The sequence below is a fragment of the Saimiri boliviensis genome, chromosome 12 (genome assembly GCF_048565385.1).
Source record: "Saimiri boliviensis isolate mSaiBol1 chromosome 12, mSaiBol1.pri, whole genome shotgun sequence".
Lineage (NCBI taxonomy): Eukaryota > Metazoa > Chordata > Mammalia > Primates > Cebidae > Saimiri > Saimiri boliviensis.
In genome coordinates this window covers 97,031,460-97,049,137 of record NC_133460.1, presented here as the reverse complement: position 1 = coordinate 97,049,137, position 17,678 = coordinate 97,031,460, and the positions used below count along the sequence as shown (strand labels likewise).

Sequence of the window (17,678 nt, the reverse complement as noted above, 5' to 3'; positions counted from 1 at the left end):
AATAAAGTTATTAAAGCACCAGGTGCTTCTTCAGCTACATGGTGGAGCCCTGGAGCAGAAGTCCTCCTCCACACATGCCAGGGTGAGAGCAAAATACGCAGTAGGCATTTTGATCCTACCTTTCATATGCCGTTATCTAAAGAGAGAGATGAGCTCACTGGATAAAGCAAGCTTTACAGAAAAAACTCCAGTAGTGGAGAAACATTTTGAAATGATAACAATTGTCCAAGTGTGAGTATATATATATAATTTGTTCCTCCCACCATATGCAAATGATCCTTAAAATTATTCAGTAATGCTATTTTCAAATTGGAATATACTTTAAGTATTGTAATCACCTGCATAAAATGAGGCAATTTTGAACACATTCCAAAATGACGTGTCTACAGATTATAGGAAATCTTGAGGAATATTTTTCATTCAGATTGTGGTCTTCATGCTGTAATTGCTTTATACAAAATCCACTCCAGCCTTATCGCTCAATATTATCTTTACTGCTGAACATCGCAAGATAATTTTGCAATAAAATTTAATTTACAGAGCTTATTTTCCACTAATCTCCTAGCAGAGAAAAAAAATGAAACAAGCCAAGGTACACACTCCAAGTTATGACCCTAATGATATGTTTTAAAACTTCTGCAATAGCAGGCCACCAAACATATCAATTTTATCATATTAAAATGTTGACAAAGTTTAATTATCAAAACTTTATATCCTAGAAGAGAAAGTAAAAGAGGTTATTAAGAATATGCATGAAAATAAGATTCTTCAAGTAATAAGGTTCCCCTGTGGAAAGCTTTTCTTCCATAAATAAATTAAAAAATCCCTAATATAAAACTGGGACCAGTAAAGATATTTTATTTAAACTGTTAATATATCAGTAATGGTCAACAATATTGAGTTTTTCAAATAAAAAATTTAAAGCCAGTAACAATAAATAGGGACTAGACATCAAGATTCAGTTTTCTGTGTAAAATGACAAAGTCAGGTTTCTTAACCCCAAGGCTTATTCCAGCTGTAAACTTTTAATTTTAAATATATAGATGCCATGCAAAATTTGGAAGAGTAAATTAAGAGTAGAAAGTTTATTTCTACAGGCCATTTGGTCTCTATTTATTATTTATGTCCTAGAAGGCATTCACCTCTTGAAAAACAAAACAAAAAAAAAATCCTTTACAATAAGTATTGAGCCCTCTAAAACAATTAATACTACAAATTAGGATAAGATATAAGCCAATCCTGTTGCTAAAAAATGAAACAGTTTCATTTTTACAATGGTGCAAAATACTTAAAAGAATCCTCATGAAAACTTAAATTCTTTGCCAAATGGTAACATAATAAAAAAATTAATGCCCACTAATGAGTTGAGAGATTTGTGTCTTATGTCTACAATGAATGAGACCACCATTTTCTAAAACATATTTAAATCACTCTGCCTCTTTTAAAAGTTATATCATAACAAGGCCAAACTGATACTGAATCATTTATGAGGTTTTTACAGTTGAAATATCAGAGTCATATATGTGCAGAAATATTGTTCTGACATTTGAATTTCAGCAATAGGCAATTCTGAGACATTTCAAGTTATGCAAAACTTGACATTTCCATGTTAATATACAAAACAATGATGATGTGAAAAGTGACTTCTCTACCAATACTTAAAACTTAAGCACTTAATAAAACTTTAGAAGCATAGGCTTCTAAGATTCAGACCCACACAAGAAATCCTTACCTAAAAGCTTTAAATGTTCATCCACATGGAAAGTGTATGCTAAACCTCAATCTACACAGATTATTTCCATTTATACACAGAGAAGCAAAACATTATTAATCTCTTTTCAGACCACTTGTTTCCAATTTAACTGTCTTTTCATTTCTCATATATACACATCAGAATATTCTTGCCATGAGCTATAGGTTACTTAAAATTGTTTCTAAAACATTAATAACAACAGTAAATCAAATACAATTAAGTACATTTCACTTTCCTGAACAGTATGAATCTCAGACAGTTGTAATTTTATAAGAAACTAAAATGAACCACTCGTAAATGACCACCATGTCCAATGATTATCTCCTTAAACACCAAAACTAAAATGTTGATCTAGACATTATGATCTCTAGTGAAAACAGTAGAGACATTTTTTTTAAAGGCTGAAATAAGTAGGGTAATAATGAAGAACAAAATGTATAAAATTTTCAAACTGCAAATTAACAAGCAGATATTGACTTTTCTTTGAGGTCAATAACAGCTCTTTATTGATCTAAAAAGTTAATACCTACTAAGGTCAATAGAAGATCTCAAGGGTCAACAAATCTGGATTCTAACTTCCATGCTCTTTCACAGATAAATATTGCTCAAATGGGTACAGTTGTGTTTGGAGAAATCAGGAAATCACTGTTATGAAGCCAGAATAATCCAAAGGAATAGGCTAAGGAAGTTTAAAGTATATATAGAAAGAGTTTCAAAAGTCTGTTGCTGTAGAATTTTCAGAGATATTGAACCTTACACATAAAGCTTACTGCTACACAATTCAGGCAGTTAAATAAGGAGAAACAAACGTAAGTAAAAAGTATGTTTTACCAGTGTTTGGCCTCTTCATGATACTGACATATGGAGTCTCTCCCCACTCCCATCCTGTGTCTCTGTGTATGCTGTGTGTGTATGCATGTATCTTTGAGAAACTATGATGTGAAATAATTTTTCACGAATAGATTTTGGGCAATTTATTCAACTATAGAGAAAAATTCTTTTCTAATTGTAAAATTAAATAGTAACATTTTAGAAAATTCAGAATAGGGAAAGAAATCTATAATCTTACTATTCTTACATTACCATTTCTATTATTATCACAGGCTCTTGTTTTTCTAGATTGAAAAAGAAAAAAAAATATTAACTCTCATTCTTCTAATTAGTAAAATGGTCTACTCATTCTGATGCATCTTGAAGATGGCTTGTGGGGATAGACCATGTTGGGACCATGTCCCCATATACATCTAATACTTCCTGGAGTCATAACACTGAATGATTGATTAGCCTAATCCTTTTAATAGTCGAGTAAAAGTTCATCTTGTTGTTTTTGTAATTACTAGAAGCACTTAGCGAGAAGTGAAAAGTGAGAGGAAAGAAAGAAGAAGCAAGTATCTTAGAGGATTTACTAGTGCCCAAACCTGGGCAAGGTGCTTTTAAACAGACATAAGAACAAAAATTGTCCTTACTGGAAAGAACAAATTTTCTACAATTGTAATAAAAAATTTTTAAAGAGAAGCCAGGTTTCCAACCATGATGATATTACACAATGTAGAACATAAACTTTCTGTAGAAATAAACTTTCTACTATTAATTTACTTTTCCAAATATGAAGAGCATTAATTTTTACTATTAATTTACTCAATAAATATGAAGACTATTGTGACTGTAATGTCCTTTTGTTGGAATAAATTTTTAATTTCAGAATAGCTTTAGATTTACAAAAAAATTATGCTCATGGTACACAGAGTTTCCATTTACTCTACATCCAGTTTCCCCTATTATTACTTACATTACTATGGTATATTTGTCAGAATTAACAAACTGATAATGACACATTATTATTAAGTAAAGTCAGTAACTTTATTCACATTTTCTTGGTTTTTACACAATGTCCTTTTTCTGTTCCAGGATCCCATCCAGACATTGCGTTATGTTAAGTTTCCTTAAGTTCCTCTGGGGTGTGAGAGTCTGCAGCGTACTTTTAGCATATGCTTTAGAAATGATATATATAAATTTGCTGACTTACAGATATTGTCACCACTTAGATAAAAACATACAGAACAGAATTATTTTTTGTTACAGATCTAAGGAATATAAATTTGAGAAGTGAATAAAGATAAATGCCTGATAGAAAAGCAGATGATATCGGACTCGTTAATGTATCTATCAACAGAATAGAGATAAGAAATGTCTTATTTGCCACAAAAACTAGATTACAACCACTGACCTGGCCTGTAAGCCATCTCTTCCTCCATTTCTGCCCACTGTATTGTTAATAGCTAGGATTTTAACTGATGATGTATCAGGCAGTGAAGTACGCAAGAAATAAACACTATGGCAGAGGTAGATAAACTGCCCCCCACCCCACCTATATTGCTCTCCATCTTTCTTGGTATAAAGTTGTGATTAGAAAGTGGTCATTCAGTGCCAGGCGCGGTGACTCACGTCTGTAATCCCAGCACTTTGGGGGGCCAATTCGAGCAGATCACAAGGTCAAGAAATCGAGACCATCCTGTCCAACATGGTAAAACTTCATCTCTACTAAAAATACAAAAATTAGCTGGGCATGGTGGCACATGCCTGTAGTCCCAGCTACTTGGGAGGCTGAGGCAGGAGAATTGCTTAGAACCTTGGAAGTGGAGATTGTAGTGAGCCAAGATTGTGCCACTGCATTCCCGCCTAGCAACAGAGTGAGACTCTATTTCAAAACAAACAAACAAACAAAAAAAGTGGTCATTTAGTTGGAACTGCATTTCCCAGTCTCCCTCATCTAAGTAGCACCATTCAACTGTTTTTGACAGTGGAACATAGGTAGAAGTAATGTGAAGCGTGAAAAGTGGGTATGCCTTCTCCATTCTCTTTGCCTAGTTGCTGGCTAAACATAAACACCAAAGTCCCAGAGCAGACAGAGCCAAAAGATGGCTGAAACCTAGATTTCTGAATAACTACCTGAAAGGGCTGTCTGCTCACTTGGTCAGTCGCATTACACAGTTTCAAGAGTGAGAAATCAGCATCACTGTATCAAACCACTGGGGTGATTGGGGTTTATTTGTTATAGCAGCTAGTGTTACTATGCAAATTAGTATAGATGGAAACTAACATTTACAATCACCACTGTGCTGGATGTTTTATATTGTTTACTGCATTTATCTCTCATAACAACCTTCACATAGAAGATATGTGAGGATTTTTACACATTTGAAAACTAAGACTCAGAAAGGGTAAGGAACTTGTCTAAGGTCTTATAGTTATTAAGCGGTAAAACCAAGATTTGAACCTGAGTCTGTCTCATAGCAAAGCTCCAGGCACACTCCATTTTGCTTCACTGTAGGTGAAAGAGGTGATCTGACTTGTCACTTGGATTAAAAAATAATTTCTCTGCATTTTATATGTGTAACTTTTTTAATCCTCAAAGGAGAGCAGAAATTGTATATGTGTTCTCCCTACTTTCTATGTGGAAGACATAAAGTCCCAATTTACACGGGGTGGATGTGAGATGATTAGTTCATTTGAATTTGTTAGCATTTTTCAGATCAAGACAACGTTATACAAAAATGCAGAAGAGAGAGATATACTACACCTTTGTAACCTGCTGATAATCTTACAGTGTTTAATTTGAGCAGAGGCCAGCAACTTCGCGAGGGCACGAAAGAACTGTTGCTCCACAAGGTTTACAGTTAACAAAAGAGAGAAGAGAAAGACGTACTTGTTCTCACAACAGTATGAATTTAAAGAACTATATGGGGTGTGCATTCTACAGGAAGCCCAAGTAGGAAGAAAAATGAAACACTGTATCTTGCACACAGCCATAAAAATGAGGGGATTCATTGTAGTAAGAAAACTCACAGCTGGCAGGCAATATCAGTGAGGCAGTAAGACACTTGGTCCATCTTCATGCTTACCTTTTAGAATCATAGTGGTTTTTTTTTTTAAAGGTCTCTTTTTACATTATCAAAGTCACTCCAGTCAATCTCTTTAACTCACCTGCATGAAAAATTTGGATGTCTGTAACAGTCCTACGCTAATACTAGTGAGAAAAACTGGTGCATCCTGTAAATTTTGTGTAGCCTTCTTAGGACAGATTCTGTTTGTCGGTTGGCTGGTTTGTTCGTTTCAAATGAACAGGTCCTAATCATCAACAGATCTGCATGAAGCATTGAACATTACATAGACAATTCAAAGATATGCTAATGAGAAAGAGGGAAACAAAAAGTACCTATTCCTTCATGAAACCAAATAAAACTTAATATACATTCTGGTTGGTGAAAGCAGATGGCATTTGGGGAAATATTCAGGAGATCAGTGTACTCAGCTTGAACAAATAATTTCCATTTCAGATAAGGAAATTTATTGATTGATACGATGAGTTAACAGACATGAAGGTAGTCTGAAAATTTTAAAGCAGAGTATAAAATGTTATTGCCTATGGTACCATTATTATTTTTAGCACATAATACATTAACAATTACCAACATTTATGATTTAAAGCATTAAAAACCTCCATGATATATTAAATAATTACGTATCAATTAATGAATAAGTTAATTGGGATGGTTACTCTGAAATAATAATAGTTTGATGGAAAATGTTTTAAAAATAAATATTACCACTTTCAAGTATACTTAATAACTAAGCCCCTAGAAATTCTCACAAGCCATGTATTTGCCCCAAAGCCTGGCTTTGCTCACAGTTTACTTACTCCCCCTTCCTCCTCTCCTGATGTATTCCATAAGACCCATCTTTCCTGAGCCTTTCCCTGACATAATAAAATAGACTGAATTACCTTCCTTATCCTCCTTCAAAAACACTAATCATATTTATTATTAGAATCTATAGCTATTTATTTCCCCCACAAGCATTTTGCCAAGATATTCCAGCTTATTAAAGGAAATGTATATTCTAAGAGCCAAGGACAATGCCAGGATCTGTTTTTTCCTACATGACATGAAATCTATATTCCCCTTCAGGTGGTTTGAATTTCTCTTCCACCTTAATTCTAAATGCAAAATTTGCTAATAATAATAATGTAAGGCAGTATTTTTCTTGCTATAGCAGAGATCAACAGAAGTCAGTCCGCATCCGACGAATCCCATCCTAATTTCTTAGGGCCTAATAACTGTTTGCTGAACAAAATACTAAGGTTCTACTGTGCTCTATTTAAGTGTCATATATTGAAAACAACCTTGAAAATGGAAAAAAAAATTAGCTCCATTGTGAAGATATTTTATATGAACATAAATATCAACCATTTAATGCAGACCAGGACCTTTGACAATTGATTACAATAAAATTAGCAACTTGGAGGGTAATGGTAGGACTACCACCCAACAATGTGTTCTTTTTATCCTCCAAAAGAAACAGTTTTCAAAAAGCCTTTTTCCTTTTCTGGCTTTGGGATATTTCTTCCTCTCTCTAAATAAATAGATATTTATTTAATTATGACTTCACATTTATATCTTAAGATACAGAAGGGCAACACAGTGCCATATGTGAATGATGACCCACCACGACAGTCTCTTTGATAAGGACTTTACTTGGAAAAACATATTCTTCAATAAAAAAATTATTTTTTAATGTTTACTTTGTTCTCTTGTGGTAACGTTGGAAAACACTGTAGCCCAACAGGAAATACAGACGAAAGCTTCAAATGTAGAGCACACACAAAAAAGCCACTTTTAAAGCTCATGCCCATCAAGTTCTCCACTTGATATAAGTCATACACAAAGTCTTAGTCCAATGCAAACCCATGCTGTGAAAATTCTGTAGCACCCATCTCAAAAAATTCTGTTAAATACATAAACACTGCTGGGGAAAAAAAAAAAAAAAAAAAAAAAAAAAAAAAAAAACAAAAAAAAAACCTTCTGGCACTAGAAGTCAGACTCAAAGGAAAAATAAACTTGATTTAAAAAAAAAAGAATCCCAAAGAAAGTTATATAAGTATAGTGTAACAAGGTCATAAGCTTCACCGTAATATTTGAAAGTAAATTGGCATTTTCACAATCTGCTGTAGTCTTCATTCTTTTTCTCAACTGACAGAGATGCAACAGAGCAAGAATGGCTCCACGTGTATCTTACAAACCAACTGGAAAAGTGATAGGCATTATGGGGAAGTTGCCTTTAAAAATGAGTATAATACTTTTTAATAGATTAAAAATGAACCCTATGAATTCAGTTGGACCACCTAAGGAGAAGGTTCTCCAAACAAGTTTAAATGACATTCTTTTCTTACCACCATGGAGCTCACCAATATCTCAGAGGACCTCACAAAGAATATATAAGCACAACTTGAAAATACTCTTTAAGAGCTTTGCCCAAATGATAACCCCCTCTATTCTTTTCAGAAGAGAATCACAGCTTTTTGAGATATCAGACTTTAATAGGCTTGTATTGTAAGGTAAATGATAACTACACATTAAAAATGATGATTTTACAACTGAACTAGACAGACTTTTAAAAATTCATAGGACCTGGTCAGGTAATTCTTCTCAGCATTAAAAAAAAAAAAAAAAAAAAAAAAAAAAAAAAAAAAAAAACTATTCAAGCAGAGATATCCTTCCACTGCCCAAAATAATGAGTAGAGAAACTTTTTCTGGTGGGAGAACTTTCTCTGTCAAAAAGTTTAACATTTCTAAAGAAATTCTTTTCTCTAAAATCTATATGGTTGGATAAAAGATGACTAATATCAACCCAACTGTAGAATTCTATTTTCTGTCCCTATATGGGAGAATAATATCAAGTATTAATTTGTTATTTTTGCAGTAATTTGGACACCATAGTGCCTTTCCAAATTCCAACCTGTACTTAAACAAAACTACTTCAGCTAATAATCTGAATCAGTGTTTATGGACATAACATTCTCTGCTTAGAAAACCCAGACACCAGGACTGTGTTATCTCACTGGCGTCTCTAGCTCTGTATCTCTGCAGCACCTGACACTCAGTAGGGCTCAACAAAACTTTGTTGAGTAAGTGAAATACAATATTTACTTTCTTTCTCATAATCTTATACCACTTTCACCAATAGGACGGAATCAGAAATTTATTCTTCTACCTTAACTGAAAATCGCTCTGAGGGAAAGGAACAGGTAATGAATACTTTTTGGGTCCATTTTCTCATGAGTCTTAAACATGACTCATCAGTAAACAGAGAAGCGGGTGAAAGAGGGGGAATCTAAGCTCTGATATCTGCTGCAGGAGATATCACATTGTATCCAGCATAGTGAACACTCAAAATATTTCTTGAAGAGAAGGCGGGAGGGAAGGAGACAAGAAGAAAAGATATAATTATGAGGAGGAGGTAGAAGTGGAAGAAATGTCAGTGGATTTGAAGAAACTTCTAAAATGGTTTTTAAAAAGTGATTGATTGCCATTCTTGTAAAAAGCTGGAAGATGACCCTAAATTCTGACAGTCTGGTGATGCTGCCATGGTTGATATGGTTCCTGGCAAGCCATGTGTGTTGAGAGCTTCTTAGAGTACCCACCTCTGGGTAACTTTGCTGTTTGTGATATGAGACAGACAGTTTGCATGGGTGTCATCAAAGCAGTGGACAAGAAGGCTGCTGGAGATGGGCAAGGTCACCAGGTCTGACCAGAAAGCTCAGAAGGCTAAATGAATATTATCCCTAATACCTGCCACCCTGGTCTTAATCAGTGGTGGAAGAACGGTCTCAGAACTGTTTGTTTCAATTGGCCATTTAAGTTTAGCAGTAAAAGACTGGTTAATGATAATAAGGCATCATAAAACCTTCAGAAGGAAAGGAGGTGGACCACTTTAGTTTTCTTCTTCCCGTGTGGCAGTTTTAAGTTTTTAAAATCAATACATTTAATGGAAACAACTTGACCAAAAATCTGTAACAGAATGTTAAGACTCAGTTAAAAGGTTTAATAAGATATTTTAAAAAGTGACTGGCTTTGAGTGGGATAAAAACTTTGCCTCAACAGATATTTCCACTCAAATTTCTGAATGAGTTCTATAGTGAGTTGATTAAAATAATTATATGAGTTGAAAGATCCAAAACACAGAAAGTGATAAAGTTGCAGTACTCTGCTTTTATACCACAAAATCTCCATACAATGAGAGGACTTAGGAAAAGTCTATCAGTAGTTCAGTCAAGACTTGGAAACAAATAATTATATTTAAAAGGTATCTCAAAATTTAAATGCATCTGTTCAGCTTCTTTAAAAAGTTCTAAACATGAAGCACATTGTAGCTGATTTTTTAAAAAGCATAAGCTTGGGTAATCATTAAAAAAGAGAAAGAAGAAAAAAGTAAGCTTATACTACTATTGATTGCTTTTCCTTTGAAAATTCTCAGAAAAGAGATATATGTAAAGTAAAAAAAAGAAACAGTGGTATACATAAATTATCTAAATTCTCATTAAAATACTATAATCTAAGAATTATGTGTGTTCTCAAAATACTCCATATCTTTCTCTAACTCAGGTCAAATGAATTCAAATTTTGATCAAATAAGCATAAAGGCATACATAAACTGAACACATCATGTAAAACAGGTCAGTGGAAGCGTATTTCTGTAATTGGGAATGTCTGCAGCTTAAAATTATCATTATTATTATTATTACTATTATTATTTTGAGGCAGAGTCACCCTCTGTTATCCAGGCTGGAGTGCAGTGGTATAATCTCCGCTCACAGCAACTGCCGCCTCCTGGGTTCAAGTGATTCTCCTGCCTCAGCCTCCTGAGTAACTGGGATTACAAGCATATACCAACACACCCAACTAATTTTTGTATTTTTAGTAGAGATCGGGTTTTGCCATGTTTGTCAGGCTGGTCTCAAGCTCCTGATCTCAAGTGATCTGCCTGACTTGGCCTCCCAAAGTGCTGGGGTTACAGGCCACCATGCCTGGACTGTTATTTTTTGAGACAAAGTCTCACTCTGTTACCTGGGCTGGAGTACAATGGCATAATCACAGCTTTGCACAGCCTCAACCTCCTGGGCTCAAGCCATCACGCCCACCTCAGCCTCCCAAGTAGCTGGGACTATAGGCACATGCCATTATGAGCAGCTAATTTTTGTACTTTTGTGGACACGAGGTTTCACCATGTTGCCTAGGCTGGTGGTGAACTCCTGGGCTCAAGTGATCCGCCTTCCTTGACCTCTTAAAGTGCCGGAATTATAAGTGTAAGCCACTGCTCCCAGCCTGCAGTTTAAAATTAGGTAACAATAACACAGCATGGAAATATTGAAATTGAAGAGAAATCCATATTTTTATTTTTTAAAAAGAGACAACCTTCATAGAAAAGAAACAGGACTCCCAAGGAAACCCTTCAAACAGAAGTGGAAAGAATCCACTCTACCAATTCTACAACAAATACGGTTTGGGTAGAAACCCAAACCATTTTATTTTATGCAAGGGACTTGAAAACACACGACATTGGTATTATTCTTACTCAGAAAGTCTATTTTTGCATTTCCCTAATGAAACAAGATATATGGGAAATTATAGTAAATATGCCTTTAAAAAAAAAAGGATGTAAGTAGTGTTAAATATAGAGATAAAATGTGTTTCGACAAAAATAAAGGTGTATAATTAGTCCCTTTTGGGTTGCTGGATACATTACTAGCTATTCTAGCTGCCAAGTAATGCCTACTCACAGGTTCCTGAGGTAAGACAGATAATTATTACAGCTCCTAAAAAGATCATCCCTCATATCCAGTGCCACCAAGAATTAAATTAACATGCATAGCCATATTAATTATTTCACAGAGAGTATACATTTGCAAAATATAATCAATTATTTTTCTTATAGTGAGAGGGGTCTCACCCTGTTGCCAAGGCTGGTCTCAAATTTCTGACTTCAAGCAGTCCTCCCACCTCAGTTTCTCAAAGTGCTTGGAATTACAACCGTGAGCTACCACACCTGGTCAGGAGAGTACGTATTACCTGTAGCTAGCTACCTGGCCAAATTTTTGCATCTATATATACACATATGTGTACATATATATATACACACATATATATGCAAAATACACACACATGCATGTGCACATACACACACACACCCCCTGGCCAAGTTTTTGCATATATGTGTATAGATACATATATATGCAAAATACACAGACATGCGTGCATGCACACACAAACACACATGAGATTCAATGAAATGACATTTATCCAGTTTGAATAAACACAGACTAAATATTAGCACTGGAAAGTAAGCATTTAACTCAACTTTAATGTGCAAACAAATCACAGCTGATCTTGTTAAAATGCAAATTCTGATCCAGTAGATCTGACACAGGACCCAAGACAGTGCATTTTTAACAAGCTCCCAAGGGATGCCAATGTTAATGGTTCTGGACTTCATTTTGGATGGCAAGAAACTAACCCATTTCCTCTTTAGATTGATGCAAAATTGACCAAAACGACAATGTATGTTTATACTCAGAACTTACCTGAAGTGAAAACGATTAGAGGGGGAAAAAATACCACACACTTTTGTGAGGTAATTTACAAATATATATATATATATATATGTATCACTTTATTGTGCCTCTCATGAACTCTAGGAAATAAGTATCATTATCATCATTCTTCATGTAAAATGTTATCATAAACTTGGTTTTCAGCCCAGATTGATAATCACAAATGTCCATTACTGCCAGCCTGATGGGACTGGCCACTGTCCATTTGTCCCTACGAGACACAAAGATTACTAAGTCCCCATTTGTTTGGGGGACAGCCTTACAAAAGAATCTTTGGGAACTCATGCCAATTGTTAAAAGAATTAATGATAAATTTCAAGCTCTTTGTTCCCGAATGTCTTTTGAGGCGCTTATAATTTCTCCTGCGTCTTCACGACCAAATTCCTCTGTTGGCAATTTCAATTGGTAAAAGGATCAAATCTTGGATTACTATCATAAACTTCCTAACATGTCTCCTCATTTCCACCTCTGCCCTGCCGCTCCTCCAATCCCTATTCTCCACAATTCAGATCAGGCCGCTTGCCTGAAGAAAGTCCTCCATGCCTGTTACACCCTACTCAGAATAAAATCCAGACCCCCTGTATGTCCCATGGCTCCACACAACCTGTCCCACTTGACTCTGCCCTAATCATGCACCATGTCCCCTGACTCACTTCACTCCAGCTGTACTGGTCTTCTTTCTGTTGCCTGAACATCCTGAGCACATTCTCATTCCAGAGCCTTTGTGCTTGCTCTTCTCTCTTCTTGGAATCTGTCCCAGCTTAACGATGACTTCTTGGTACCATTCAAGGCTCAGCTTACAGGGCTCTTCTCTGGGAGGTCTTTTCTGACTAGCCAATCTAAGGTAGCCTTCATCTTTTTTTTGACAGAGAGAGAGAGAGAGAGAGAGAGAGAGAGAGAGAGTCTTGCAATGTTGTGCAGGCTGGTGTACTTACTCTTGAATACCTTGTGTCGCTTACCATTATCTGAAATGGTCTTGTCCATTATTAACTTAAAAAATGTCTGTCTCAGCCGGGCATGGTGGCTCACGCCTGTAATCTCAAAACCTTCGGAGGCCAAGGTGGGTGGATCACTTGAGATCACAACCTGGCCAACACGGTGAAACCCTGCCTCTACTAAAAATACAAAAATACGAAAATCTGCTGGGTGTGGTGGTGGGTGTAATCTGTAATCTCAGTTACTTGGGAAGCTGAGGTAGGAGAATCACTTGAACCCAGGAGGCGGACATTGCCGTGAACCAAGATTACACCATGGCACTGCAGCCTGGGCAACAAAGCAAGACTCCATTTCAAAACAAACAAACAAAAAATGTCTGTCTCATCCTGCCTGTCTGCCTCCCCCAATATATAAGCTGCACTTTAGCTGTACCCTTAGCACATGGCACATGGTATAGTCAGTTTTTAAATACATGATATGAAAAGGAAATTAATAGATGTAAGAACATGACTTATTTTGACTAAAATAGATCACTTTGGAAAATCCAGGTATGTGAAACCCATATATATGTCCGTGTGGTTTACCAGCCAAGGGCATACAATCAGGTAGTCGGTCTCATGCACTACTTCCTAGGTTTCTAAGTGTTGCCATAATTACTTAATCTCTCTGTACCTTGTTTTCTCATCTTTAAAACGAGGAAAGGAGAATTACTACATAGGTTTGTGGTGAGGATTAAAGAGGCAATAGATATAGAGTATGGAAAACAGTGTGTGGCCTATAGTAAGTGTTCAATAAACATTGTATTATTTCTATACATGTTTAGTCATCAGCACACACAGGGCCCTGGGTGAAGGACACAGCATCTCTTCTTCATGGCAGGAACGCTGGCAGAAGGTTAGCTCTCTGTTGTAGAGCGAGATCAGTGGCCACCTGGGAAGTGGCTACTGAGAGAAGGGGTGATAACTTATAAGGCTTGGTGCCCAGGGATGGGGGAGCAAGGTCATCAAATGGTACAGATCGTAATTCAAGGATGCAAGGCTGCTGAGTGCAGACAAACTCTCATAGTTCCAGGGATGCACTGCCAGGTGCACAGGGGCCCATCTACAGTGCAGGTGAGACAGTCGGGAGACTCTTAAGCCACCTGTTTACGTATTAAAAGGAGAGAGTGAGCCTTGCATTTCTGCCGTTGCACAATTTCTCTTTCAGCCTGTTTCTTTGTTCATAATACAGCTCCCATTAGTTTTGTGCCTATTGTAATTCTGGGATATTTACTTCAGAGAAAAGAAGAATCATAATTTCAGATTAAAGGGCAGATGACCCAGAGTTTTGAGTATTAAGTCCCTGACCTCAAACAAAATGAATATCTCCACAGCTAAAAGTCATATCTGATTATTAATAGTAACAAAAAAAAAAAAAGAAAGAGCTGCTTTTTATTCACAGATTCTAGGACAAGAGCTTAAAAGCAATGCCACACTGGATCCAGCCTATGGCTCATGCAACCAGTGTAATGTTTCATCAATTAACTTGTAGCTTCTTCAATTTTCTCATATAAGAAAGGATCCACGAAGAAACTTCACTGGTATTAAACGCTGTGCATATCAGGGTGTAAATGGCACTTAGAAATAATCATTTGCCTTTTGTCAGACCAAGCACATTGTGGACATGTGTTTCTCTGCTGAGTTCCAGAAGAGACAATGACTGCCTAGAGGACAAAATAAGATTCAAAAATGATTCAAGAATTTTAGAGGATGAATTCCATTATTTGTTAGGAAGACACCATAGTAGTGTTCTATCCCACTCTACTCGATTCTATTTTCTTTATCACTTTCTTTTATAGAATTTGCCAATTAACATTCATCAAGTTAATGAACAGAAAAGTTCCCAGATTTTTGTTGAACTCTTCGCTAATAATTCTGAAAGTTAACCACTTTTGCTGATGGTAGTTTACAAAAATGATGACTTTAACAGAAGTGTCTTTCGTTTCTAAGCACTGAAGTACACGTGATCTTATTTTACTTAATAACAACCTTAAGGGATACATAGAAGCCGGTTGACAGTTTCCATTTTGCAAATACAAGAACACATGCAGAGAAGTTAAGTGATTTCTCAAAGTCACACAGCTGATTAATGACATGGACAGATGACGGGGTTTTTCTCTCTCCAATTCAGTATATCAGGCCATAGTTCCTATTTTGTGGTCAAGTAAAAATTAAAAAAATTTTTTTTGAAGAGCCTAAAATTGGGATGCCAATTTTGTTATTCTTCTAAGAAAAAAAAAAAAAATCTACCTACTATTTCAATCATTTTACAACTTTCCTTTAACACTTCAAAATAGGAAAAACATCATCTTAAAAATAAGTATAGTCTTGTGAATGAATAATATCTGCTTTATGAGAAAGTCACTATGTTCTACTTCTCTTCTTATTTTGCAGTGCACTGGTGAAAACTGTTGTGTTCTAGAACCAGCTCTCAGACCAATACTTGGAACTGGAAACCATTTCCCACTTTTGTGCTGTTTCAAAAGTTAATCAGCTCTCCCACCTCTCTTCCTCCTTGCATTCCATAGTCTTTAAGAAGACATCAATAAGCGCTGAAAGTTTTTCTTTCCAAAGATACTGTTCTGATATTTTAACAAATGATGAGTCTCCTAAATTTACATCACAATCAAAACACAGAGCTGCAGATGGACAAGCCAAGCCGAGGCTGAGGACCAGCAGGGAAGCAGGAAGTACAGAAGCAACATGGTGCCCACCCCAAGGTATTCCTTCCACATTACTTCAGTAAGCAGCAAGAACAGAAAAAAGGCTTTGTCCTTGCCTTCTCATTTCCCACTCCACTTTCAAACTCATCCACAAAACTGAATTAGCATTGATGACTACCATCTAGGCACAAAGCCCATTCTTATTCATTCTCCCAGACTTGGTCTTGTAGTTTGCAAGAAGTTCCCAAGCTTTATATGTCGAGTCAACAACTAATGTTATCACACTTCATAGTCAATACCACAGTATTTTACTAAAAAGTCCAAAGGGACTGAGGTAGGATTATGGGACAGTCTTAAGTTGACATTTCCACGTTGGTTATATTGATAGTTTAATGTGAATGTTACGTTTTAGCACACACCAAAAATAGTAAGTATCGAATCCCATTCAACCATATAACTTTGATCAAAACACAGTCTTCAGGTACCTTAAGCCTTCTTTCAGCTTTGGGAGGGAGCTATATGAATAGTTTAGTGAAAGAAAACAAAGACATGCAACCGTGTGGCCCAATCAACCAAAGCAAGCCTTCTGATTGGTGTGACATCAAGAAGACTCTCCAAGCTCAGAACAGCCCCATGTGGAAAGAGGCTCACCCATGGCTGTTTGTCAAGGAAGGTCCCTGTGATTACAGTCATATTGCATAGACACAGTGCTGTGTTTCCCAAGGATTGCCAAAGTAACACATTTTGTTTCCTATTCCTTTACTACTTATAAATTCCAATCATAAGAAAAGTTATCTTTTATGAGATAAAGATAAATGCCTGTAGATCACCAATGAACATACGATAATAATAATATTTATATTTTTATATATTTTTTTGTATACAAAACATTTTTTACATGTACCATTTTTTCTTAAGAATCTTCTGGTATAGGCAATATTATTTCCATTTTATTAAAGAAGAAACAGAGGCTCAGGGAGCTAACATGATCTGCTCAAGGTCACACAAACAAGAGCTAGAATCCAGACCTGGTCCTCTGACCTCATGTTCAAGGCTCTTTCCATTATTCGCATTTTTCCCAAGAACAGTCACCTCTAAAAATGAGCCCCCAAATGAAAAGAACACACAAAGCTGAATTTTATTCCAATCAGGGCAGAAAGCCAACCTATCAATTACCTCGGGAAGAAGGGCTATCTATAACTATTAACTCTCGGAAGGTTTGTGGTTTTCTGTAGTTTTTTTCACTATTAATATAATGCCAATGTTGTTTGTATTCTTCCTATCTGGTTGCCTAGAATTCATCACATTAACCAACCAATATAGGACAGTCATTAACACAGGCCAAGAGAAACACTGACCATTCATAAAAGAAATTATTTGGAATCATTTTCATTATACCTGCTCTTATAAAATACACATTTCTGTGACTCTAAATTTTTTTAAATGGATAAAAATATTGTTGATTACATATTTTTGTGGTTCACGTATTGGGCAAGAGCTATCTGAAATATACAATACAGATTATTTATAATCTATGCTTGGCAAAACAAAATAAAAAGGGTAGAGTAATAATAAGAAACTGATGACTACTAAGGTGTTAATGGATATTTAGTTACTCTGTAGACAAACAGTCATGGCATGAAACATGTAGAATAAAAAAGCTTGTTCATTTTAAGCAGACCAATTTTAGAAGTCATATTATGTTTTCTGCAATTAATAACTGGTATTAGTTTAAGCCAAAAGTTTGAAGGGCATTAACTAATGCTAATAAGATTATCATGAACATTAGCCTTGCTCCTTGCTAGGACTTTTATTTTCATAATTTTCGTATCTGATTATAG

The 17,678-nt window shown here is 35.8% G+C and overlaps 1 protein-coding gene across 8 annotated transcripts in view; it reads right to left on the bottom strand.

Moving 5' to 3' along the window:
- VTI1A (vesicle transport through interaction with t-SNAREs 1A) overlaps positions 1–17,678 on the bottom strand; it is a 389,946-nt gene that overhangs the window by 282,268 nt on the left and 90,000 nt on the right. Inside the window, exon 7 of one of the 8 annotated variants that reach the window (XM_074382884.1) lies at positions 12,854–13,055. The exons of the other annotated variants lie outside the window; for them this stretch is intronic. Coding sequence (XP_074238985.1) covers positions 12,854–13,055 — 202 coding nt within the window. The remainder of the gene's footprint in view (positions 1–12,853; positions 13,056–17,678) is intronic. 8 annotated transcript variants of the gene reach the window in all.